The following is a 26880-nucleotide window of genomic DNA, read 5'->3' as shown; positions in this document are numbered from 1 at the left end:
CCCAAGAACCTTGTAAGGTATTATTACACTTACTTAACAGGGGCGAAAGGAAGGCTCGGAGGGGTCAAGGAGCTTGCTCAAGGTTACGCAGAGATTGGGAACCTACACCATAGCCTGGCTCTCAACCCCGACCACTGTGACGTCCCATCCTTTCTGAGTTCCTTCCCCTCCCTCGTTTAGCACTTGGAATTTGTGACCAAAGATGAACATACATGTTATAAATCACTGAGTAAAAGAAACTGCTTAGGAGACTCTCGATTTGGGGGGTATTTGGGGAGGGCAGCCTAACCGATGCACGGTATTCTTTCTGTCCGCAGCCCCCGAGCTCATTCCGAAACCTAGCGGGGATAGACAGTCGCTCGGCTCGCACCCCAGGGCGGCACCGATCCCGGGGCTGTGAATTCCAAGAGGTGGCTGCCTAGTCCCCGCCCCCGCGGGCGCCTGGGCGCGGGTGCAGATCCCAGACCGGTGGGTGATCCTAATCTCCTGGTCCCGGGGTGGGTCCGAAGGATTCTTGGCTCACTCAGGAACTTGAGCCTGGGACAGATGACTGGCTCCGCAAGTCTTTGACGGAACAGCATTTAAAAAGCTAGGTCCCTTTTAGGTTGAAGACTTGAACCCCCTCCGGCCATATGGCTTCTTTCCAGTGCCTATAGTTTTCCCTGTGTCCTAAAAAGTTGGCTCCAAAGTTTAAGGGGATCCCAAAGTTCACAGGGATCCCAGGTAGGGGGCCAGGGGACCTAGGGTCGCAGAGACACCGGCAGTCCCAGCTCCAGGGCCGGAACCGGTGGGCACAGGCAGGCAAGGAGCAAGCGCGCTCCTCCAGGTCCGGTCGGGCTCTGGGGTACTAGAGGGAAGTACCGCGGGGGGTGGGGGCGGGGGTGGACAAGCCCGGCAGGGTGACCGACAGCGTGGCCAGCCACTGGCCGAGGGCGGTGAGGAGGCTTAGGCCGGCGTGAGTGCGTGCGTGTGTGCGTGAGTGTGAGCGCGAGGGTGAGTGTGTGAGCCTCCCCAACCCCCACCTGTTTGAAATGGTTTTAAAATGCCAAAGCCAGATTGACCATATTTCAAAAGTTGCAAATGGTCGGAGTAAAACACGTGCACGTGCCCCTACCCCAAGTGATTAGGTGACTCTACGGCAAGGAAAGAAAAGGAGGAATAAAAGGGGTGCGTGGAGGGGGCAAAATTGCGTTTTCGTAGATCGGTTTTAGGACCCAACGGGAAGCACACTGGAATCTCTCCCTTCGGGAAGGAGAGGTGGGGCGGGCCGGCCGGCAGGCGGCCGCGGAGCGCATGCGCGCGCGTCTCCCCTCGCCGGCCGCTGCGCTCGGCGGCGCGGAATAGAATGAACTGTAACAAAACAAGCCGAGCCTTTGTATCTGCTTAAAGGGGCCGCAGGCACTTCCCTCCTGTCCCCCCCCAACCCCCGCTCGGCAACCGCGTCTCCAGGGCTCCCAGCAACTGGCTGGAAGGGCTTCCCTCACCCTCAGGAACAGCCCGCCAGCGAGGAAAGGCGAGCCAGGCGGGAGGCAAAGAGGAGACACCGCATTTCTAAGAGGCAAGAAAGGAAGGAAGGGAGGAAAAAAAAATAACCCAAGCGGCGCAGAGTGGACTCTGGTCCGGGAGAGAGCGATTGGGCGCCGGAACGTGGACCGAGAAGCACCGGAATGCAAACAAAGCTCGCGGGCGCCTGTGCAGGGCTCGCGGGGAAGCCCAGAAAGTTTGTTTTATGATGGCTTGAGTGCGCGAGTGTGTGCAGGGGAGCGAGGCTGCCAAGTTTCTCTCTCCCGTTGCGTTATTTTGGGGGAGATGTCTCTCCCATGAACCAGCGGGGGCTTGGGGGCTTGTGCTGTGGGGGGCACCTGTCTCTCATTGTATTATTATTTTTTTGTGTGTTGGGGGAGCAGGGGTGTAACCCATCATGTCGAGAGTAATCCAGAAGAAGAACCACTGGACTAGCAAGGTTCACGAATGCACCGTGAAGCGGGGACCCCAGGGTGAGCTAGGGGTGACGGTGCTGGGGGGCGCGGAGAATGGGGAGTTTCCGTATGTCGGAGCGGTGGCCGCGGCCGAAGCGGCGGGGCTTCCCGGCGGCGGCGAGGGCCCTCGGCTGGGCGAAGGGGAGCTGCTTCTGGAGGTGCAGGGGATCCGGGTGTCCGGCTTGCCCCGCTATGACGTGCTGGGAGTCATCGACAGCTGCAAGGAGGCCGTCACCTTCAAAGCCGTCAGACAAGGTAAGACGGGACGCGCCTCCGGGAGGCGGCCGCAAAACGGGGAGAGGCCTGCGGAGTGCCCCTGCCGCATCTCGCTCTCCCGCGTTCCTCCTCCGAGCGCAGCTTAGAGGGGAAGTTGGGGCCGTGCGCCCTGTCGTGGTGAAATAAGCAAAGTTGTTGAGAGATGGTGGGTTGTTTGACCACCTGCGTTGGAAAGAGGGGGTTGGGTTTGCTCCGGGAAGCGGGGAGACTTTTCCCAGGCCTGGTTTGCCAACCTGTTATCTGGGCCACCAAGTGCAGCGCAGCTTCGCCGGCGCCTGGAGGAGAGTTGGGAAACTGAGGCAGGGGCAAAGTGGATAGTCTCCGGTCTCCTCTGGGGAGTGATGCAGCAGGCTCAGACACTGCATTCTTTCGCCACTTACCCCTTCACAGACCCGGAGAATGGGTATGAACGAGAAAGAGGGCTCTGTGGTTATTGACCTCCTCCATCACGGAATGGGCTTCACCCGGCTTCCCTCCAGGTGGGTTGGGGCACGACCGCCCTGCGGTTCCTGTGCCCGCCGCCTGAAGATCCTGCGTTCACCCCGGAGCTGGATGACGCATGTGTCTCGGTCGTGTGGCCCAGCCCCAGGCATGGGGGGAGGGAAAGGAGTATTTCTGTCAGCGCGAATCCAGCCCGAGTTCATGCTGCTCCACCACCAGCATCGTTATCGTTGATAATGATAATGGTAGTTACTCTTCAGTGTTAGCTTACAACGTGCCGGGCTCTGTGTTGAATGCTTTCCTTGGCTGTTTTGTTCTGATTCACAATTCTGAGAGCGGGTTGTTTTTATACATCCCAGGTTGCAGGTAAGGAAACCAGGATTGACATTGGATAAGTTACTTGCCCAAGGTCACACAGATATCAGAAGTGAGGGTTTGAGTCCTTAATGTAAGCCCATGCAGAAGAGGTGGGGGGATGACCCTCCAGGCCCTCCGGAGGGCCTGATTTCTGGGGTGGGAATGAAGGCAGATTCCTCTCTTAGAAGCCTGTAGAGGTGCCCACATCTGCTGGTGGTGGGGAGTCCCTTGCATCTCAGTTTGGTGCAGGCAAGCGGCTGTCCCTATATCAGTCCAACCGAGAAGGACTTGATCCCCTTAAAGGATCAATTGTACCACCAAGTACCCTGACATAGGTTCCCCCCGCGCCGCCCCACGAAAGCACCAGAGGAGGTGGCAAAGTTGAGCGTGGTGAAAGGTTCCCATATGTGCCTTCGGGCCTGGAAGGGCAAGCAGCAGCTGGAGGAATGTGTTAAAGGAAAGGAGTGCTGGGCTGGGCTGAACAGATCCTTGGAAACAAGCCTGTTTCAGATGAAACAGAGGAGGGGGCAGAAGGAATTCTCAGGCCTTTTGGTAGTTTGGGGAATGATGGACTGACAGTTACAGAAAGCTTCTACCATTTGTGTTCTTATCTTCCACTTGGACACCTCCTCCAGGAAGCCCTTCAGCATCTGGACATGCTGAGCAAACCCTTCTTCCTTTGGGCTCCCTTAAATGGGTACTTTGTAGTTTTTTTGCTTACTCTGAACTATGAGTTAGGCCTCTCTTCTCATTTCCGTACAAGGTGGTAATCTTATTGGAGAGAGACTGTGCTTTTATTCAGTGTGCATTTCCCCAGGCTTTCCTTGCGGTCTGACACCTACTTTACGTGGGAGTGTGTCCTCATCTGTAACCTGGCTTTCATTTGGGTATTACATAAGCTAATAAGTGGGAAGTGTGCAGAACAGGGCCTGGCACATAATAAGTGCCCAATAAAGATGAGCTACTATTATGTTTAATTGAATTTGACCAGTGATTTATTTCTAAGCCCAGCATTTAGTGTTAGGAACCTGGGTTATGAATTCAATGCCAGTACCTGGATGGTTAGGACTTGATAGAACTGTAGAGGAAACACCGTGTCAAAGCATTCGATGGGCGCAGCCACAGGTCTCCGCGCAGGGGTATTTTGGAGAAAGGGTTGGCGGAAGGACAGGCAGGGCTACCTATCAGTCTATAATCTGCCTAGTGGGTCTTGTATGGGGGCTTGTTTTTAATGTGCAATATGCTGCCTGTGGCTGAACCTCTTCTGTCCACCAGTAATCAAAGATCCAAGAGGCATTGTGCCAGGGCTGCCTCATCAGGGAATTTAGGAAGGGTGGGTCGCATAATCAAGTGTGTTTGGAATCAGACACCTCTGGATGGAAAGGAAACTCTCATGTCTCCAAATGTTATTTCCCTTCACCCAGAACCATTCTGTGTGCTGCACAGGATTGTTCCTAGCAGGTGTGTGTGCGTGCGTGTGTGTGTGTGTGTGTGTGTGTATCTTGTTCTATTCAGGATAGCATAAGGCTGTGGACGGAATCCACTGCAGTGTGAAAGCTACTATTTTATGTAATAATTACATGGGCACAGTTCTTCCAACATCTTCATTACAGAAACATGGCACTAGAAAGCATTTCACTAGTCTTCTGTTCCCCTTGATAGCAAGAATATGATTTAAATTATATGACAGAATTGCTCTTACTATGTCTTCATTACTGTGTTTTAATCATATTAGATAGACTCATCTTTGTTACGTGGTAAAGGAAAATGTTACTTTTGTGTTGTCTGCACCCTGCATTAGCCACTCCTAGGGACACGGGGCACTTTGGGTGCTGTCTGTATGGAAATGTCACGGTCTTCTTGTGGGAGAAAATTCTGCTGTATCTATTTCATGGCAGCTCCCTGGAAAGAGGCACAGACTAAAATAGTCTCTGCAGCAAATGGTATTATATGAAGCAGGACTGGATTGTGAAGGAACCAAGCTAAATGGATCTACCAGGTTGGACTTGGTTTACTTTATTTTATTTTATTTATTTTAAAATTTTATTTATTTATTTGACAGAGAGAGAGAGAGGGAGAGCACAAGCAGGAGGAGCGGCAGGCAGAGGGAGAGGGAGAAGCAGGCCCCCAGCTGAGCAGGGAGCCCAATGTGGGGCTTGATCCCAGGACCCTGGGATCACTAGAACTTGGTTCATTTTAGATGGAGAAGACAGTTTTTTGTCACAAAGTGCCTAAAAAAATGTACAGATACATATATATATATATATTACATAAAAATGTTATTTTGAAGAAAATATGTTATTTTGTATAATTTTATTTATATAACATATACTTTATACTTTGTAAGTATATATTTACTTGTAGTGAAATGCACAGATCTTTAGTATATAGTTTGATGAGTTCTGACAAACATCTATGTTCATTTTGTCTTCACCCAAATCAAGATATAGAACATTTCCATTACTCTAGAAATTTCCCTCCTGTCCCTTTCCAGTCAGTTCCCCATACCTCCTTCAGAGGCTGAGGCTCTCTGATTTCCTTTACCACGGATTAATTTTGTCTATTAGTGAAGTTCATATAAATGGAATAATGTACTCTTTTTGTTTGATTTTTTTCACTCAGAATATTTTGGAGATTTCATATTGTTGTGTCATTGTTTTTTTTTTTTTAAGTTTTTATATATTTTTTTATTTTTAAGTAATCTTTCTACCCATTGTGAGGCTCAAACTTACAACCCCAAAATCAAGAGTCATATTCTCTCTTGACTGAGCCAGCCAGGCACCCCTCCTTGTTCTTTTTTATTGTTGAGTAGTATTCCATTGTAGGTATGTGTGTATATACGTGTGTATACGCACGCACACACACACACAGTTTTTAAATATTTTTTCTTGTCAGGGTACATTTGGACTATTTGCTGTTTTTCGCTATTATGAATATAAATGCAAAAAATATTCCAATTGCTGCGCATTTTTGCCAGTCTTTAATCTTGTCTGTCGTTTGAATTGTCACCATCGTAGTATATGCGGAAAAAGAAAAAAGGTAATTAAGGAAACTTTGCTGTAGGATAGAAGCTGAGCACGTGCTTTGGAATATCCAGGCCCTTGGCGGAGCTAGTGCTTTATGGACATTTTGTTTTTTATTCCTTGCCCCTAGATGCAGATGTCAGAAGCTGAGGCCCTCAGAGTTTGGCTGTAGCCTTTCCAGGAGTCATGCAAGTGGCAGAAGTCGAGCTGGAAGTCAGCTATGTTGGGTGCCAAAAGACCTGGCTCCTCATTCCAGGGTCAGCGTGTCTCAGAGTAGGGCCCCCAGACAGGTGGCCATAGTGTCACCTGGGAACTGGTCGGACGTGTGAAATTCCTGGAGCCTCACCCCAGCCCTACTGATTCCCAAACTTCCAAATTCCGGAGTCCGAGCCCATGGGGCAGTTTTTAAGATGCCCTCAGGTGGTTCCGAGGCGTGCTCAGTTTTGAGAATCACTACCCTAAGATACAGACTGACATTGACAATATGACCCATGATGCAGGTGACCTGGCTCCGGAACGAGCTTTGCCAGCTAGCGCTGTCCTCTCTGGCAAGTCACCCTCTCTGGGCCTTCGTTTCTTCATTTTTTCATGCCAGAACTAAAATGGGCGTGCCCTGTAGGTCCTTTGCACTCATAAAATGCTGCACTTCCATAAGTAAGCCCGACTCCAAGAGCTTAAAATGATGTGATTGTAGTTTCCCAAAGTGGTGATACCGTAGGTCGTGCTTACATATTTTCGTAGGTGAGGTCTGTGGTTTTGCAAATTGCCCGGAAGCCGAAACCACCCACATTATAGACAGAGCAGGGCCAATAAATAAGACACAGCTTAAAAACCACCACCACCAGACCCTTTCCCTCACCGTAATGAGGGAATTATGACCGCACACAATTGAATAGAGTTCTTTGTGTCTTTTTGTGTTTTGTTCTGATGTGTGTTTATTTTGACCAATTGGAATATTCTACAACAGCCCTGTTACAAAGTCATTCTCATTTTAAGACACAGGGCCCTGTCTTTCCTGGTGTCCCATGAATTCTGCTTCTGGGTCTCTGGGTTTGCTTATTCTTCCAAGATTGGTTCTTTTCCTTAGTGTCCCTTCAGAGAGAAGGTCATTGAGCTTCGCATCAGGTGGTGTGTTGCTAGGTGGTTAACACCCGGCTCTGGTAGAGGCAAGCCTCAGATCTGTAGCTTATCTGGAGTGGGGAAGATATGCATTTAATCCATTCTCCAGAGCCAGTATGAACCAGTCCCAGCACACCACTGACCCCCGTATAAGACAGCTCTTGAGTCGCATGCCATCCCCTCACCCTGCTTTGTGACTGCATGGCCTTGTAATGATTTCACATTCTCTTCTGTTTCTTCTTTTTTTAAAAGTTAATTTATTTTTAAAAAAATAACTTCTACACCCAGTGTGGGGTTCGAACTCACAACCCCGAGATCAAGAGTTGCACGTTCTACCTGCTGAGCCAGCCCGGCACCCCTTGTTTCTTCTTTTTTGTCTGTCTCGCCTCCCCCTAGAATGTAAGGTCTGTGAAAACAAGAACTTTTTCTCACTTGTTCACCCCTCTATTTCCCAGGGCCTAAAACAGTACCCGGCAAATCCCAGGTGCTCATTAAAATTTGCTGGACACGTGAATGGATTTTCCTTTGTCGCTTCTCATTCGTATGAGAAGTGCAGACTAGGCCATCCACGTCCTTCCCCCTTTATTCCCTATTCATCTTTTATTTCTTCTGATTGAGGATCCTAATGTGTTCATTTTCCCTTCGCCAGATCTTCCAATCGGCTGATTCCCTGTGTCTAATAATTCATACTGAGCTATAAATAAGTAAATGACCGACAAGACTTGATGGATTATATTGAAGTATTTCTGCCTGTTGACTCTTGCTGGAGTTTAAGAAGTGAAATTTCAGATGCTGAGCAGGCAGGATGGTGGGAGGCTTCTCTGTTTTCTGTTGATGTGGGATCTGCTGTATGTCAGCATCTGTAAGAATGACACCTTACCTCCGTTTTCTTGTACCATTGTCCCTGAGTAGTTTCTCCAACCAAAGCAAATCAGATCGTTGCTGCAGGAAACAGTCTGATTTTTGTCCTCTCTTGCTCTTAAATTGTGCTTTGTGTTTATATGTCTTTTTTTTTTTTAAACTTAAACTTTCAAAATCAATCTTTTTATTCTTCGTGCTAAAATACCACTTCTCTGAAGGGTATTTTTAGGTTACACTGTGGAACATTCCACAGCTTTTAGAAAAAATAACGCAAGGACAGGCAATGCAACTTGTCCATTGTTTCCAGTGGCCACCCTTTGCCAATGGCCGTGTTATTTAAAAATAGATTAACTTGACCTTATGATGCAATGGCATACAGTTGGCTCACTGCATTTGTTGGCATTCATTACCTAGCTAGTTTAGGATGGCAGAATTGATGATATCCACCAAGGGGAATTAAGTGGTTTATAAGAGAAAACATTCTGACATCTCCTTACCACAAGGGTTTACATGAAGGATGTTGCTTTATAAACGATGGTTATTTAATGCAAAACACCGGTCTCTGATGTTAGTGGACCCTTCCTTGAATTTGTATATGTGTGTAAAAGGATATACTGATTTTGTATACACTGAGAATAAAGGCTGTCAAATTCGTTAAGGGCTGACATTCACATCTTAAAAAAGTAGGTTACTGCATTCTTGCCTGTCTTTATGCAGCTTCTATGTGAGATCTATAACCTTGAAAAATCCCTTGTAAACACTTAGAGCTTTGTTGACCCCTACGGACGTCTGCATCGATATGGTATTTCTTGTGAATTTGTTTTGGTGTTTCCACAGCTGAACCCCCACGGATGTCAACGACATGCCTATCATATTGACGTCTGCTTTATGGTAAAGTGTGCTGTGGAGAGTTCAGTGTGTTCTGGAGGTAACCTTTCTGAAGGCATGTCGCAAAATTCGGAGATGGAATTTGAACAAGGTGTTTGATGGTTAAATACTACTCTTCTCTTTTTATGACTAAGTAATTAAAGAATGCAATAATCCATTACTTAGAATCATTTCTTTAGTCCTTAACTCAGAGCGCAAACTGATGTCTTCACAGTGACTTACAAGGCTCCCCAGGAGCTGGCCTATGACATTTCTTCGCTCTCCCCATCCATGGCCTGCTGCTAGTCCCCACCTTGACATCTGGAGGGCCTGCTTGCTCCCTTATGAACTGCAAGTCTTTCCCAAATGTCACCTTCTCTGTGACACCTTCTTTGACTGCATTATTGAAAGCTGTAATTCCACTGCCATTTGTCATCCCCTGTAGCCTTTCTCTGCTTTATTTCACTCCATGTTGGGGAGATCACTTCGAGATAAGTAAAATCCTTATTTTGTCTCTCCTAGAAGAGAAGCTCGGAGAAGGCAAGGCTGTTGTTGATGTGTTTGCCCCTGCACCCCCAGCACCGGGAGCAGTGCCTGGTGCGTCCTTGTTGCTCAAGGATTTGTTGAATGTCTACTATCAAACGGAGAACTAGAATACATTCCCCCGAGCTCAGTTGCCTCTGAAAATTGCCGTATTGGGAAGTCTCTGAAAATGTGGGTAACTCACGATGGATGGCATTAACCTGGATGAGGGTTTGTCATCTGCAGCCTGTGGGTGTGGCTAGTAGAGCTGAGCTGATTGATGGAGGAATAGTCTTTTTTTTTTTTAAAGATTTTATTTATTTGACAGAGATAGAGACGGCCAGCGAGAGAGGGAACACAAGCAGGGGGAGTGGGAGAGGAAGAAGCAGGCTCTCAGCAGAGGAGCCTGATGTGGGGCTCGATCCCATAACGCCGGGATCACGCCCTGAGCCGAAGGCAGACGCTTAAACCGCTGTGCCACCCAGGCGCCCCGATGGAGGAATAGTCTTGAAGACAGCATATTGGCACCCAGTTTCAGTTGGTCTTGATGGGACGGATTTTGGGCAGCACCTGAGTGTGTCAGGGAACTCTGCAAACTCTCACCCTCAAACGGACTGTGGGAGATTCTTCTGGGCACTGCCGGGCTTGTGTGTAGACTTTTTCTGTGACCACCCCCATTGTCATGAGAAAGAATTATGTAAGGGAATTACATTCTCCCTGCTTAGGTGCTGACCCCACCATGATAGCCATCAGAGGCATTTGTGTGCACCTTTAATGAGACACAGTTATGTTTTCCACAATAAGGCTAATCTTTCAGCCTATCATGAGAGGAGACTCGAAGCTCTGTTTATGGACAGTGGCATGATGGTGCAATTAAAAGGCCATTATGTTCTGGTGATAAGCCATGTTTCAAAATTATTGCTCTATACAGTGTTAACAGGATGGCGGTGTTGCTTGTAAGATAACCCACCAATATCAATTTATTGATATATTATAGATGTGTAGGTTTTGGACTTAAGCATCCTGGATTAGGAGCCAGATTTTTAAATTTGCTAGCCAGGTGACTCAGGGCAAGACACTTCACCTCTTTGGGCCAGGGCTTCCCCATCTGAAAATGGGAATAATAGTGGATACCTACTTTCTAGAATAAAAGGAGGAGGTTTAAGGAAACCACATGGCACAGGGCCTGGCCCATTGTGAGTGTTCAATATATGTTGGCTTCTGTTATTGTCTGACTGTTCCTCATTTGAAAGCACTCCAGAGAGAAGAAAGAATCTCCTGAGAGAGAGAAATTGTGGTATAGTTTCCTGGAGAGCTTTTTAAAGTCTAGAAAAAAGCTTCATTTTTCTGCATGATTCAGATGCCACTTTTTTGAAATGGCTGTGGTTGGATTAGTTCAGACAAGTAAGAAGGAAACTGTGGATGTCACCATGTGTTGGTGGAACTTCTCTCACATTGTTCCTGGTGGTGACATATTGATTCCAATTATTGTCATTAGGTCCCAGGTTGCACGAAGGTATCGAGGACTGAGAAGTCCTCTCTCTATTTCCTGAAGGTCTCAGGCAGAATGGTCCTGGAGAACTTGACATGGAGGTCCTCTGACCGTCCTGGCCCTGTGTCTGGGTTCCCATATCAGGAGTGGCAAGGGAAGCGGTGGGGTGGACTTGGGGTTATAAGGGTTGGGCGTCAGGCTGGTTGGGTTCAAATCCAGGCTCTGCCACGTCCAGCTGAGTGACCATGGGCGCATTTAACCTGCCAGAACTCCGTTTTCCCAGTTGAAAATGAGAATAATGCCTACCTCATTGGCTGCTCTTGAGGGTTAAATGGGAAAATGTACCCAGAACACTTAATCCTCTGCTTGGCATATAGGCAGGGCTTACCGACAAACCTACATAATAGCAGCTGTGATGATTTTCAGTTGAGACAGGGACACCCGTTGGTGAGTTCCTCTAAGGCAGTGATTTAAAACGGAAGGTGCTTTTGCCCACTCAGGGGACATCTGGCAATGCCTGCAAGCATATTTGGTTGTTACAGCTCAGGATGGGGGAGTGTGGCTGGCACGTAGGGAGTAGAGGCCAGGGAGGCTGCTGAACATCCTACAATGGACAATACCGCCCCCTCTCCCCCAAGAGAGAATTATCCAGCCCCAAATGGCCATAAGGCCGAGGTTGAAAAACCCTACTCTGATGTATAACTTCAGGATTGAGACTGGGAATTTGAATTAGGAGCAGTAAACTAACCTTCACTGTTCTTTAGGGATCTTCGGATAGGTTGCTGAGACCCAGGTTAGGGTTTTGCCTGGGTTGATGATGTCATTCTCATATTAGCCATGAGAAAATGAGCGGGAGAGGTCATGTCATTTATCCTCGCCCCCAGGCACCTGAGCCAGGTCAGAGTCAAGCTCAGATCTGCCTGTCTCCAGAATTCGTATCCTAGGTTTAACACACTAGAAATGTGTTGACTTCGTTGCCGGGAGCCCCTATGTCCTTTTGCTGCGGGGGTCACTGTGGATGCCGCCTGAGAGGGTACAGTATGCTTGATGACCCCACTGAGGATAGACCTAGAAATAAAAATGGGCTCCCAGAGTGTTTACGGGTCAAAACCCATATCGTCAAGTTCTACTTATTTGCCTTCCTCCGTTTGCCCTGTTCTCCCGCACCAACACTGCCGATTCCTTCCTCCTCTGTGCCCTCTTTTTCTCCCCATGCACATCATGATTTGAAGACAGTAGTGTCTTGTCATTGTAGATTTGCCTGTCTGTCTCCCATACTGGAGTATGTGTTTCTTGAATTCTTGAAGGCAGCATCCCTGTTCTCTGTTTGTCATCTCTGCCCTTGGTAGGTGCTCAGGAAATATCTGTTCAATTGAATTCTTTTGAGGGTAACGAGTAGGCATAACTTTTAACTAAATTAAAAAAAAAAAATTCTTGCCTAAGATCTTGTTGGCTAGAAACACCATGGCTTATTTTTAAGGCATATTAAATATACTTAGCCATATGTCTGACTTTTCCGTGATGATTTAAGATGGTTCTCTGCCAGTTGTTGTAGCATTTTGAACTGTGGAGAAAATATTGAATTAATTGTGTGGAAGGTCTTAGAGGGCCTGTCTTCTGACCAGATGTGTGCAGTGATGGCGCCTGTTGCTTACGTCATGTGGCCACGGAAGGCAGCGTTTTGGCTTGATTGAAATAGAGACAGTACTCTACCACCTGGATTCTTGGCCCAGCGTTCGAATTTACATCTGATCGGGAGAGCATGCTCATTTCGTCCTCCAACTATCAGCCTGTTTAAGTCTGTGTGACTTGGTTAAGAATTCAAAACTCCAGATCAAGTTGTTAAAAAGGAACTTTCCTTGGTGTTAGAGCATGTGGATTTTTTTTTTAAGCCACGCATTGGCATCTAGATTTTGGCCTCTGATCTTTTAAAAACTCAAATATTATTGTGACCTCGAAGGACTGTCAACCACTATTTATAGCTGGTGTGTACGTCCACAGCTTAGGGTTTTTTTTTCCCCCGTGAAAGTTCTTTTTTTCCTCATTTAAACAATGTCTACAATACAGAAAGATGTGACTATGAAAGGAAAATGTATCTACCTTGTCTGTAATCCCACTCAGAGAAATACACAGGTTCATACTCTATTTATATCCAATCACACATACACACTTTTTTTTGGTAGTTTTTTTAGGTGGGTCTTTGCTTATGAAAATTGGATAACACAACACATGCTGTTTTGTGGAATTGTGTGTGTGTGTGCCTAACAGTATATCATGGATGTTTTTTCTATACTACAAATATATCTATTTTGTCATTTCAATGGCTGTAGATCATTTCTGGTTGTGCTATATCAAAGCATGCTTTGAGGATGAACATTGAACATTTCGGTTGTTTTCCCTTCCTATTTTATGCAACACATTGATGAATATCCTTATACTTCTATTTTAGCGAATCTCTGCGGATATTTTCCTTGTACAGATGTCTAGAACTCCAGGCTCACATGAATTTTATCTTCTTATTTATTTATTAAGAAGATTTTATTTATTTGAGAGAGAGCGAGAGAGAGCAGGGGGAGGCACATAGGGAGAGGGAGAGAGAGAATCCCCAGCAGACTCTGTACTGAGGCTGGAGCCTGTTGTGTGGCTTGATCTCACGACCCCGAGATCATGACCTGAACTAACACAAGAGTCAGACAACCAACCGAATAAGCCACCCAGGGGCCCCTGAATTTTATCTCCTTAAGACTTTTATCTTCTTGAGACTCAGAGAGCATATCCGCTTGGATCCCTGGTGCCTGTATGTGAGAGTCCTGTAGTTTTTTACTTACCTTGGTTGTGACACATACTACCTAGCACGGGTTTTTGTTTTTTTTTTTTAATTTTTAAATTTTTTTATTATTATTATTTTTAAAGATTTTATTTATTTATTTGACGGAGAGAGAGACAGCCAGCGAGAGAGACAACACAGGCAGGGGGAGTGGAAGAGGAAGAAGCAGGCTCCCAGCGGAGGAGCCCGATGTGGACCTTGATCCCAGGACTCCGGGATCACGCCCTGAGCTGAAGGCAGACGCTTAACGACTGAGCCACCCAGGCACCCCCTCCCCCTTTTTAAAAAAAATAATAGTACTTACAAACGCAGATGCTGAGTAGGTATTTCAAAGGGCATGAGGGACTGGTGGGGTCTGGGGTAAACTGGAAGGACACAGTGTGTTCAGAGGGAACGGTTGCTACTTAGTTTCAGCCTATTGCTGACATGTGGGAACATTGGCCAGTGTTGCCAGATTTTTCAAATTTTCGAGAGAATCCAGAAGCTTGAATTGTTAAAAAACGTACTTTGACCATTTAAAAATGTTGGTTCAGGGTTCTTCCAAAAGCATGGATGAACCAAACAAAACACATCTGGGAGCCATATTTGGTCAGGGCGATGCGCTTGCAGCCCCTTGTTGATGTGTTTGTCTCTCTGACTTGATGTTTCTCACACTTCATCTGTTCAAGAGGCAGAATCTCATTTCTTACTCCTGTCTGTATTTTCAGGGCCCAGGATAGTGACCAATTCACAGCGAGGGTCAATAACTATGTGTTGAAGTGAATAGTAAGTTCCAGCAGTGGTCCAGTTTGTCACTGTAGTCTGCTTGTGTGTCTTGGAGGCCCAGCTGCCGACAGCTCCCCCATTCTAGTTGTGAGGAGCTGGGGAGAGGGTATATTTTGACAGCTGATCATAATTCTTGGAGTATTTTGTCTCAGGGTCCTGGTCTGTTGAGTCTTTGAACTGGGTGGAAATTGGCGTCTTGATGACAACATTTATATGAATATGTACTGGGAATGGTGTATGTTCCCTGCTCTGAGGTGATTTTGCTGTGAAATGTGTGACCTTACAAATAAAAAAGTGAATGCGTTTTATGTATACCTCTTAGGTTTTAAATGTAGCAGGAAAGTCTCCAATAACACACCTTTCGTGGACATTCTGTGGATAAATCAGGACCCTGACCTTTACTCCATGAGTAGATGCTTTCAGAACATGATTAACCTCGAAGAGCAGTGGGTGTCTGTTCTTCAGGGCCAGGGTTATATGATGGAATTTTGTTTTTTGAAAATGGAGGCAGCCCTTCTTGCTTTTCTGCCTGCATAATGGATTGTTCTGCATTGCATAATTCATGTCAGGCACCGGGGTTGCTGTGTGAGGATGGGGAAGGGGACTTAGGTAATTCAGATTACAAGTTCAGTCAGTGCAGTTTTTCTGTCAAGGAGCCAAGCAAGGAAAGACCTTTTTAAAATGAAAACTGTAAAGTTGGCAAAAGCCCACGATGGAGTTTAGATTTTGCTAGTTTTGGATTTGGACTGTGTTTCTTTTCTCTCCTTCCCTTGTCCCCGTTCTTCTCTCCATACCTGATTCAGAGTAAGAAGATTTTTTTTTTAAAGATTTTATTTATTTATTTATTTGGGGGAGAGAGAGAGAGAAGCAGACTCCCTGCTGAGCAGGGAGCCCAACTCGGGGTTCGATCCCAGGACCTGGAGATCAGGACCTGAGCTGAACGAAGGCAGATGCTTAATCAATTGAGCCACCCAGGCACCCCCAGAATAAGAACATTCTAATAGACTGTCTAGGAATTCAAATCATATAGAGGATATTCTCTATGTACATAATCCAGGACTTGGGACATGAGACAGAATTAAAGACAGTTTCCATCCCGAGACTGTATATGTCCTGATCCACTTCCTTTATTATGATAACTTTTGGGGCACCCACAGTCCCCCCAAGTTGGCATGAAATTTGGGTTCCTTTCTACTTTAAAATGCTCAAGATTAGGACGTATCTGGAAAAGCTTATATTCCATGGTGTTTTAGGCCGGATGATCCTTGACAAGATTCCTGAGCTTTGGTCTTTGGTAAAGGGAGGAAGAGTCTGTAGCCATATAGAATGATACCATAGTGCACAGACTCCGCTGGGTACCTCCACAGTGTATGTGAGAACTACAGGGTGTTATCTCAATGTTGATACATTATCTCTGTACATATTGTTATTTGTAAGAGAAGTCAGAGAGACAGGATGCCCAGCAAGGGAAAAATTCATGTCGTTATTGCCTGTTTCTGTCTAAGTCTGTGGGAAAATACTGCCATAAGGCAGAGAGACCCTGGCTTTCTTAAGCAATGTGAATCAGTTTTTGGTACAGTTTAGCTAAAAATGTAAGGTCAAGGGGCGCCTGGCTGGCTCAGTCGATAGAGCATGTAACTCTCAGTCTCTGGGTCGTGAATTTGAGCTCTGTGATGGGGGTAGAGGTTACTTTAAAAAAATGTAAGCTCAAGCTCTTCTATGTGAAATAATTATCTCTAAGGAAGGCATTTGTGGGGAGAAGGCATTAATGGGAATGATAGCTGTTTTTTACTATTGGAGTCTTTTTTCGTAGAAGGAGCCTATTCCTAGGGGTTTAATACAATCTGGTGAGTCACCCTGTTGCCTGAATTCCTGAGGGAAAAGAGACATCAAGAAAAGTCTGCGGGGGGTGGAGGTGGAATTTACAGCCCTGTGCACCTGTTACTGGGCCCTTATATTCACCTGATGGCTGCTAACAGATTGCAGGCAGATCTGCTTGGAGAAAATGATCAGCTTTGGCAACAGTGGCCCACAAATTGGGTTTGGGTGAATGGAAAATGCATCAGACTTACCTGGGAGAGTTTTCAAGCTTTGGGCATCTGGGGTTGACTTCATTAGTGATTCTGAGTCATGTCTTCCTGCCTGGTGGAGTCTGGATGCCCCAACTCTGAAGAACGGTCCGTAGAACTGCCACTAATTTAGAATCATCCAAGGTGTTTATTAAGTGTGGGGATTACTAAGCCCCAGCCCAGACCTATGCAGTCAGAATCCTGGGGGGGTGGGCCCTGTGAATCCACAGCGTTTAAACAAGTTCTGGCTGGTTGTGGGAAGTCCGAAGTTGGAGGCTCCTGGCTCTAAAACACTGGCCTTTTCCGTTCCAGTTACTTAATAAATGTTGGTAACAAACCTCATTCTACACTCGAATGAACATTGATTGGGGAAGGGAGTCAAGAATAGAAAGACTAAGTGAGTTGTTTGAGCTAAAAGTTCTTCTGTGGTGGCAAATACTAGTTGTGTGGATATGTGTTTGTGGAAGGTCATCTTGCTTCAGGATTCCAGCATCAGTTGGATAATTGAGAGAGACTTCTTCCCCAGCACCACACACACTGGCCAGGTTAAAATAGGAAAAGAGCTCTGGAGAAAAGATGGCGCTCTCCAGTAGACATGTGTGCAGTGATGGCAATGTTCTTCACCCACGATGCCCAGTGTTGTATCCACTAGCCACTTTGGAGATTGTGTGCTTGTAACGTGGTGAGTGTGGCTCCATTTCATTAGCCACACAATGAAAATGAAAACTTGCATTTTATTTACATGTCATTAATTTAAATCTAACTCTAAGTAGCCAGATGTGGCTAGTGTCTACCGAGAAGAGGAAGAGGCCAGAGTGACACTTTGGCTGGATGCTTGTTAAATGTGGAAGTTTGGGATAAGTAGTTTTGAAGTGTCCCTTGATGATTTGGGTTACTGTGTTTACCGATGACGTTTTTCTTAAAGATCCTCAGTGTATGACAATGTGCTGATGCTCCCAGGGTACTTGATATGGAACAGCTATGTTCTGTGAGGCTGGGGAGGATGTTTTTTCTGTGGACTGCTCTGTCTCCAGCACCTTATATATTGGGATGGTTGAACAAATCATTTCAACTTGAGTATTTTATCCAGAGAGGGAGACTCAGAATTACCCTGGGATGGCAGAAACGATTTTATCACCTTGATGCTTTTGGTTGCAAGTAATAAAAAAACAACTCAAATGGCTTAAACAACAAAGGGGATTAGCTGATGCATGTAACATAAGGATTTCAGAAGAAGGTGGGAGCTTCAGGTATGGTTTGATCAGGGTATGGTTTGATCAGGTCATACTTCTCTCATTTGCTTCAGCCCATATGGTAACTTTGTTCAAACTAGAAAATATCTCTCTTCTGGGCAGACACCATCCCAGCATGACCTGGAGAGTAGAGTATGGGCTTTGTGAAGAGAGGACCTAGATATTGTAAGGGACAGCCTCACAATGACTTCTGTTGTTTGCGAATGGGTGACCGTGACAAAAGGGGGTGGCATTCCTGCTTATTTATGCCATGTAGAAAGAGACCCAGAGGAATGCCACATGCTGTATGCTGCGTTGCTTAGGTGTGCAGTCCCTACACCAAAATCCCTGAGGCTTGAGCCCTCACCTCCCCACTTGTCATGCGCTGCCTGTTGGGCTTCAAGTCTGGGAGTGAAAACCAGGGAAAGAAGATGAAAACCCACCATGCCAGCAATAGCAGATTAGTGCTTGTCAGGTCACGCTGCGCTCTGAAGGCCATACGTGCGTGATCTTTAATCCTTAGCCCGAGGTGTGAAGTGTGTGTCCAGTCCTCCCATTCTACAGGGGAGGACACTGATGCTTGAGAAGTTGTTCCTAGTGCCAGGTTATCCAGCTGGTGAAGGGACAGTGAGCAGCTTCCTCCAGCTTGGGAATGCTCCCGGCTCTCACTAGGGTGCTGCGTTAGTGCCTTTGTAGCTGGTGATGGGATCCCTTTCAGACTGTACTGCTCCGTTGTGTGACTTTGGAGTACAGAACTTTCTGGAGTGTGGTCTGAGGAAAGCTGGAAGCTGGGTGCTCTTCCTGGCACTCCGCAGTCTCTGTGCTCTGGGGCAGGGGGCTTGCAGCAAGCCTGGCCCATCGCAGCTGTGAGATTCTCCGTTTGTCCATCTGTGGCTGTACCATGAGCAGGTCTAGACATAAGTGCTTGTACCTTCTGGCACTGACCAACACAGCTTTCTCCTCAGACACAGTTCTGGGTGCGCTTAGGGACCCGGCAAAGTTGTATTCAACTTTTCAAAAATCGTGGTTAAAATATACATAACATAAAACGTACCATTTTAGCCATTATTTAAATGTATGGTTTAGGGATGTTACGTACATTCACCACGTTGCCCAACCACCGTCATTTCCAGAACTTTTTCTTCTTCTCCTACTGAAACTTTGTTCCCATTGAACGGTAACTGTCTGTGGCCCTCGCCCCCAGCCCCTGGCAACCAGCATTCGAATTTCCATCTGGATAAATCTGATGACTTTTAGGTATCTCATGGAAGTAGAACGATACAGTATTTGTCCTGCCACGAGGGGCTTATTTCACTCCACACAGTGCCCTTGGTCTTCATCTCTATTGTAGCACGTGTTAGAACCTCCTTCCTCTTAAAGGCTGAGTAATACTCCTTTTTTTTTTTTTTTTAAAGAATTTATTTATCCATTTGATAGAGAGAGAGCACAGGCAGGGGGAGCAGCAGGCAGAGGGAGAGGGAGAAGCAGGCTCCCTGCTGATCAGGGAGCTTGATGTGAGACTCGAACCCGGGACCCTGGGATCATGACCTGAGCCGAAGGCAGATGCCTAACCAACTGAGCCACCCAGGTGCCCCTAGGGCTGAGTAATACTCCATTGTGTGGATAGACCACAGTTGTCTTATCCTTTCATCCATCAGTGAATGCTTGGGGGTTGTGTCCACCTCGTTTTATTTGGCTTTGTCTTCCTGCTGCCCTCAGAAGCAGATGCATTTAGGTTTTCTTGATGTCTTGGGCCTCCTCCCTTCTGCGTTCTTCCTTTGTCCTAGTCTGACCCTTCCCGGGGCTGTCAGGAGTACCACTTGCCTCTCTCCTCCAGCTCTGAGGATGGGGACTACATTGCCCGGGGGGAGCATTGCCAGCATGTGTCCTCGTCGTCTCTGAGGCACTGAGAGCACTTGGCCAAGGGTATATATGCTGGTCATCTGGTCTTAGAGGCTTCGGTCCCACCAGCAGCTTTGCTCTGGCCAGCTTCTCACCTTCCTGGGTTGGAGGCCATGTGCTCCAGGCTCACAGGCTTTGCATTGCAAATGGGCCGGTTCAAATGCAGTCTTTGCTTACTTGCCATGTGGCTTGGGTACGTGATTTTACCTCTGTGATTTAGTGATCATAAGAACGCACACCTTGTAGGGTTGTTGCAAGGATGCTGGGCGATGTGGCAGTGAGGCTCTCAGCATGAAACGCAGAGCAAAGGCAACACTGGTAAACGATAGTTATTATTACATTAGGCTTGTCAGTTTTCCTCTTTTGAATTGGATAACTTTTGATTTTAGGTTTGCGGAGGTGTGGAATTGACTGCGTAATTGACTCAAAACACTTCTGTTTAACACTCTGGGTTTTAATCTTCTTTCTTGGCTCTATCACCTCCTCTTAGATTTTATGGAGCTGAATTTGTTGGACCAAATTATATGGAGCAGCTTTGCTGGAAACACATTCTATACTCTCTTTATGTCTTCATGTTATTTCCCTTAGATTTCTTGGTTAAAGTAGAATTTAGTCACCACTCTGTAGGAAGCTACAAATTATTATAGAGCAGTCCAGTGATTCCTGGATCTTTAGAATTCTAGAATGATTGCTATAAAGATAGAAGGATAACAAATGCGTATAGGCATTTTCTGATAAACCTGATGCCAGGGCGATTGTCTGGTTTGGTTAGTTTTCCTTGCTGTTGATTATTCCAGCTGTGAATAGTATTGAAATTTATTGCTTACAAAAATTTTTATATACTTTTATCTCCATTCGTCCTTAAAAGCCCTCATTATGTGCTATGCTTTGCTGTAAGGGCTGTATATTAACTCATTTACGCCTCGAACAACTCTATGAAGTAAGTGGAGTTACTGTAATCGTTCCCATTTTACAGAAGAAGAAATTGATGTGCAGAGAAGTTGAGATGTTCTCTGCACTGCTGTTAATGGCAGAGCCAGGACACAAGCCGTGTGCTCAGGTCTGGGAATGATGGATGCTCTTAGCAGCCCGGGGAGGTGGTTGGCTATATCTTCGGTTATTAATGATGAAGGGGAACCTTCCTGGGTTTAAGGTCGGCTGAGCCAGTGCTTTCTACCCAGGTCTTTGATGCTACATGCTGAGCTGGTTTCCACTGACCACAGCTATCCCCGTTTATCAGTTAGTACACGTACATGATGTCTTTCCACTTACATTTTTCCTTATCAAGAAAAGACCATAGACATATGACAGGGGCCGTTAGGAGAAGCTCTGCAAATGGTACAAAAAATCAGTGTGGCTTCGTGGGGAAAACATCGTACTTCCTGGCTGTCTCACTTTATTTCTTCTTTTAAGCGATTCAGGACTCTGCTACTCTGTAATGCTTGGGCCTTGGTCTCTTCATCTATATAAAGAGTAGGGTGCTATATTCATACACCTGAAGGCCCACTCCTAAAATTCAGTGAATATTTATTTCTTTATTTAATTAAGATTAAAAAAAAGATTTATTTAAGTACTCTCTACACCCCACGTGGGGCTCAAACTCATGACCCTGAGATGAAGAGTTGGATGCTCTTCCAACTGAGCCAGCCGGGCACCACTCAATGAACGTTTACTGATTGTGTGTTTACCAGGCCCGAGCAGACTGTCATGGGGACAGGGTCTCTCTGCTCTTTCCGTGTCAGAATGGCCCTGTGGGCTGAGACTTTGCAGTGATCCACTGTGGGGCAGGCAGTTCCTGATCTGGTGCTTTTGGGCAAGGCTCGCTGCAAGGCCCCACCTGCCGCAGTGCTGGTCACGTTTCCTGTTCGGGGCAGCACCTTGCAGTGGGACTCCATGATTATGTGCTTGGATCTGAAGGCTTCTATGGAGGTCAAGTCCAGGATCCACTGAACTAGAAGAAGCCTTCACTGGGCCTTGCCTTGGAGACCTGGGATTCCTCCTCTATTGGATTGTCTTGCCTGTCTCTGCCCTCGGGGCTTAGTTTATTTTTATGGTAAGCTTTGGTTTCATTGGAGGAGAGATCTGGTGGGGGGCTGGATGAGTCAAGGATAGGGATACCCCAGGAGTGATGGCACTAAGCAGCAGAATGTCCCCCCTTTGAAAATCCAGGCCCACTGCTATAAGGACATTGATATTCCAGGAAAGATTTTGTTTGAGAGTAAGACTGGGAGATTTTAGGACTCTCTTACTACTTCTCATGAACGTGATACTTGGTCAGCATGGGGGACAGATTCTGGGACATGTCAAGGTTAGGACTCTGGAGTGAGGGAGCTATGCGTCTGAATCCCCCAGCCCCCTCTGGCTTTGGGTAAGATTTGTAACCTTTTCACACCTCAGTTTTCTTATTTGTATAGTTCCTACTTCCTAGAGTTGTCCGTGAGGGTCAAATGAGATTATGCACAGACATATTCTAAAGAATGCTTAGTACATTGTAAGCACTTAATGCATATTAACTTCCATTATTAGTATTTGATCCAGTGAGCAACTGTGATTAAACACGGCGTTCAACAAACACATATATTGTATGATTTCTGTCTGCAGATTACTGTGCTGGGTTTGCCTGGGACTCAGTTGAAGGAAACATGCCTCCAAGGATCAGGCCTATTAAACAGTAATAAGTTGTTAGCATTCCTTTATCATCTCCTCTATGTTAAGGGCTTTCTATAAGTTTTCTCATGTAATTTTCAACATCATATAAAAATGGAGGTACTTGGGGTAGGTACAATTTTAAATCCCCATTTTACAGATAAGGAAACTGAGGCCTGGAAACTGGTTCAGGTTATGTCTGTGTGACTTTGGGCTTGTGCATGCCTGTGACCACTTGTGTCTGAGACCCCGTGATTTGTCACCATGATTCAGGGGTGACTGTGGACTCTGACTCAGATGATGGGGTGAGGGTGCAGCAAGGGGAATAAACAGTGTTATGGGCATCCCCAGGAGGAAGAGATGATATCAAGACAGTCCGTAGTCAGTCGGGCTTGGGACAGGCCTGTGGAGGAGGTTGTGTTTGTCATGAGTAGGCTATTTATAGTGACGGCGTGGAATGTTATTGTAAGTGGAGGGAACAGCAGGAGCAAAGGCCTAGAGCAGGAGAATTCCAAGTACGCCCACATCCCAGACTGTCTGGAGTTAAGAGAACATGCAAGGCAAGAATGCAATGAGCCAGCATGCTCCCTTTATCAAGCTTGGCAGAAATTCAGAAGTGTTCGTTAGCTGTTGGTCTTGATATGACTTGAGGAAGACTTTTGCGGAGAGCCTTGAGGAAGGACCCATCAAAAATGGCAATATTTTGACCTAGCATCCCCACCAGAAGCTCATTCTCTGGAAATACTCATACCCAAAGAAGTTACATGTTCTCTATCACCCTGCACATAATAACAAAAATCTGAAGTTGACGTTTAAGTGTTGTGGGTGATTGAACAATTATGGTACCCACCGAAAGTGGCGTATTCTGTATGGAGTCGGTTGAAAAAAAATGAAGTGACTCTGTGCTCTGACATGTAAACACACCAGAATTGATTCAGTAAAAAACTCAAGCGCTAGAACAGTCTCTCTAGGATCACTCCATTTGTGTAACTTGTTGATAGCTGACCTAACTGGGTGTGTTTGTGGGTGCCTTCCAAGTAAAAATGTCTGGAATCATGGAGACCCTAAGGCAACCTGGGCCGTGGTCATAGGTCCCAGCGTGCTTGAAGAGCACCTGGTTTGCACCTGTTGTCCTGGTGTAATTAGTAAGAGGACCCTCTTTCAGTCTTTAGTGTCCAGGCTTGGACCATGAATTACAGGGCTACCCTAACCTTCCTCTGAGGATTGGAAGTGTGGTAGGAGCCATGAGAGGCTGCCTGTTATGTAGGTGACGTGGCATAGCTTATAGCAGGCAGATACTGTTTTCGTAAGGTAAATTGAGGATTATGGCCCTCATACGTTAGGGAGTAGGCTACAGCTGAGCCACCAAGCATGGTCATTACTAAGGAAGACATGATCTTTTTTCATTTCATCAGATACCCGAGCATTTACTTTGCTTTACTTAAATATGTCTTAAAAAATTTTTTTTTATTCATTTGACATAGAGAGAGAGCACAAGCAGGGAGAGTGGCAGAGGGAGAGGGAGAAGCAGGCTCCCTGCTGAGTAGGGAACCTGATGTGGGACTCCATCCCAGGACCCTGGCATCATGACCTGAGCCGAAAACAGATGCTTAACTGACTGAGCCACCCAGGCGCCCCTTATTTAAATATGTCTACAGTTAACTCACTGGAGATATTCCTTGTCTGAGAAAAGTTATATTAGCATGTGCTGTTAACAAGCTTTTCAGAGACCCAGTGGGGATTTTTGCATTTCCTTCTTTCATTTGGCTCTTAGGCCATTGAATTGAAATTCTCCTTTGGGAAAACAACACACCTTTTAAAAAAATGTAAAAGTTGTGGCCTCCCCCACCCCCAGGTTCCTCAGACATAAATTTAGACACAATAGAAGTCAAAATTATTAAAGGAGCTCTATGTAAACTATTGGCTTAGAGTGGGCTTTAGAGTTGGCTGGGCTCCTCTTTTCTTTGCTTCCCAGTAAGATTCTGGAGGAAATGGGGATGGGTGGGAAATGACTAGAGTTGAAACAGAGCAGTGATTCACTATTTACCAGACGTCACAGGCATCTTTGATGTGCCAAACACTGTGCTAGGTCATTCCTCATCTGCCCTCTCATTTATTCTTTACCCAAACTCTTCCAAGAGTATTACCAGCCCATTTTATACACATGGAAACTGAGGCTGAGAAAAGCTAGTACACACCCGACTAAGGTACATGGGATTCAAACTGGGACTTCGACCTTTGGTTTGCAACGTTAGCATGCACTCTACTCCCCCTGAGTTTCTTAACCTTCGTGCTATTGGCATTTTGTGCTGGGTAATTCTTTGCTGTTGGGGGCTGCGGTGGGCGTTGTAAGATGCTTAGCCACATCCTTGGCCTCTCTACTCATTAGATGATAGTAAGCCCCCCACCCCCTGTTGTAATAACCAAAGAATGTCTTTTAGACATTGCTAAAAGTCCTCTGGGGGGGCAGAATAGATCCAGGTTGAGAATGAGTGTACTGCACCAAAATTGAAGAACGTCGTAGAATCCAGACACTTCGAAAGTTCAGTGGCGAGCCCATGTAGAAGCTCTTACACTTGGCAGCTTGCGTACCCCTCCAGTGGCATTTTCTTTGCATGCCATTTTTGTTTATTACCTGGGGAATAGGGACAAAGTAGCTGAGAATCATTCTAGTTAACGATGCCTGTAGTGGAAATGCTGAAAATGTTGAAAATGTTGAACTAGGATGACATTTCCTAGTTTATTAATTTCACTCATCCTCTGTTCCTCTTTGCCTGCTTGATCAGGGATGTGCTCAGACCACGAAGGCTCTTATTAACAATTTCTGCATGACTCCATTCACAGTTACAGTAAGAGGTTTTTAAAAAACGTTACTTAGAGCGTGCCGTGAAATTATTTGGTGATAATGGCTATTATGCCACGCATTTCTTTTTTTCCTTTTTTCGGTGGGGGAGAGGCAGAGGGAGAGAGAGAGGGAGTATCCTAAGCAGATTCCATACCCAGGTGGGGCCTGACACGGAGCTTGATCTCACGACCCTGGGATCATGACCTGAGCTGAAATCAAGAGTTGAACGCTCAACCGACTGAGCCCCCCCAGGCGCCCCTTGTGCCACGCATGTCTCCTTAAAGACTGTAAAGTCTGTTGCTCAACCAGTTAATGGCTCATTCTTGGGAAATCCCCTTAAAGTGAGTTAACAAGGTCTTGCCATTTACTCTTATCTCTCATCCTTTTCCACCTCTGCTTTGTGTCATTACCTAGTTATTATTGAACCTCACCATCTTTGCTCTGTGTTTCCAGGCAAGGCTGGTGATAGGGAACTTTGAATACTAGCTCTTCTCATATTTGTATTCATAAGAAAAACCTGGAATGAATGTTTGCTAGATAAAGTATAGTTTAGACTATTTAACTGTAATGGATCATGGTGTAATTTCTTCTGTGTTGCCCTCTGCTAAAAAAAAAAAAAAAGACTTCTAAGCTATTAGTTGATTACTCATCCATGTGACGCTTTGTCTAATTTTTGACAGATTAAAGCCTGTATACATTTTAAAGTTCACTGTTGCAGGTTAGCTGATGATAGATTGTGTCAGTACTTGTCATTGTTTTTTGATTGAAAGGATAAAACTTCCAAATTCTCACTTTGCTCTTCGTCCTAATTAAAACAAACGAGTAAATCTGATGTAGACCAGTCCGTGGGATGTAGGGGGAGTTAGGGCCCAGGCAAAAGGGAGTGTTGAGTGTCTGCTGAACGTCATACCAGCCCTTTAGAAAAGTTACCCTTAGAAAAGTTTTTTTTTTTTTTTCTTTTTCAGATTTGCATTTCCCTTAACCTTGTAAAAATGACAAACCAATACTATAGTACTGTGAACTGGTCATAGTTCACTGTCTGTCCTCCTAGTTGGACAGAGATTACCACACTGGAGTTGTGTGGGAAAATGCTCTAGGGGTCCACTCCTATGGTGGGTTGGCCGAAGGAGAAGTGAGGTTGTGAGTCATTCTCAGTGAACGCCCCAACTGGCCCACAGGAAGCTCCGAAGTTGAGATGGTTTTGCAGCATTGTCCTGAGTTAGAAGACAGTTAGACTTGTTCCCCTCAGCTCCCACCCCTGTGTTAAGTGGCCCCTGGAAGTGGCTGTTCTAGAAAGGGGGTGTGACTGGGGAAGCTGGCTCTCTGTAGTCAAGACAAGAAGCGCAGGGGGATTCTGGAGGGAGGCCTGGCCCAGGGTGCGCTGCATATGAGCGTGGAATGCAGGTGAGTATGTGTGTGTATTAATTTAATCAGTGCCACTTTATTCAGTAACTTGACCAACAACACGCATCTGGGAAGTGGATGCGTTTGGATGTGAACTCAGACGTGACTCGTTCTCAGACCTATACTTGTGCTGCTGTATGACTGTTACCATGTTAGTTGCCCCAGAAAAGAATACCTTTGGCAGTCCCTTTCGTTTTCCATGTGGCTTTATGTCTGCTGCAGTGTGGGGACACCCTTGAAGTCTGCTGAATTG

At 46.0% G+C, this 26880-nt stretch overlaps 1 protein-coding gene across 14 annotated transcripts in view; it reads left to right on the top strand.

The window, feature by feature from the left end:
* The first annotated feature begins 1291 nt into the window (after positions 1 to 1291).
* MAGI1 (membrane associated guanylate kinase, WW and PDZ domain containing 1) overlaps positions 1292 to 26880 on the top strand; it is a 671552-nt gene continuing 645963 nt past the window's right edge. For 10 of the 14 annotated variants that reach the window (XM_034658619.1, XM_034658612.1, XM_034658611.1 and 7 more), the window contains exon 1: positions 1294 to 2234. In XM_034658619.1, the coding sequence (XP_034514510.1) occupies positions 1922 to 2234 (313 nt within the window). In that variant the 5' untranslated portion in view covers positions 1294 to 1921. Of the gene's footprint in view, positions 2235 to 26880 lie in introns of all 14 variants that reach the window. The other 4 variants (XM_034658618.1, XM_034658616.1, XM_034658615.1 and 1 more) reach the window with 2 other exon arrangements.

Source organism: Ailuropoda melanoleuca, chromosome 4 (assembly GCF_002007445.2).
Source record: "Ailuropoda melanoleuca isolate Jingjing chromosome 4, ASM200744v2, whole genome shotgun sequence".
Classification (NCBI taxonomy): Eukaryota; Metazoa; Chordata; class Mammalia; order Carnivora; family Ursidae; genus Ailuropoda; species Ailuropoda melanoleuca.
The sequence above is the reverse complement of the archived record's forward strand: the minus strand, read 5'-3'. Positions and strand labels throughout refer to the sequence as shown.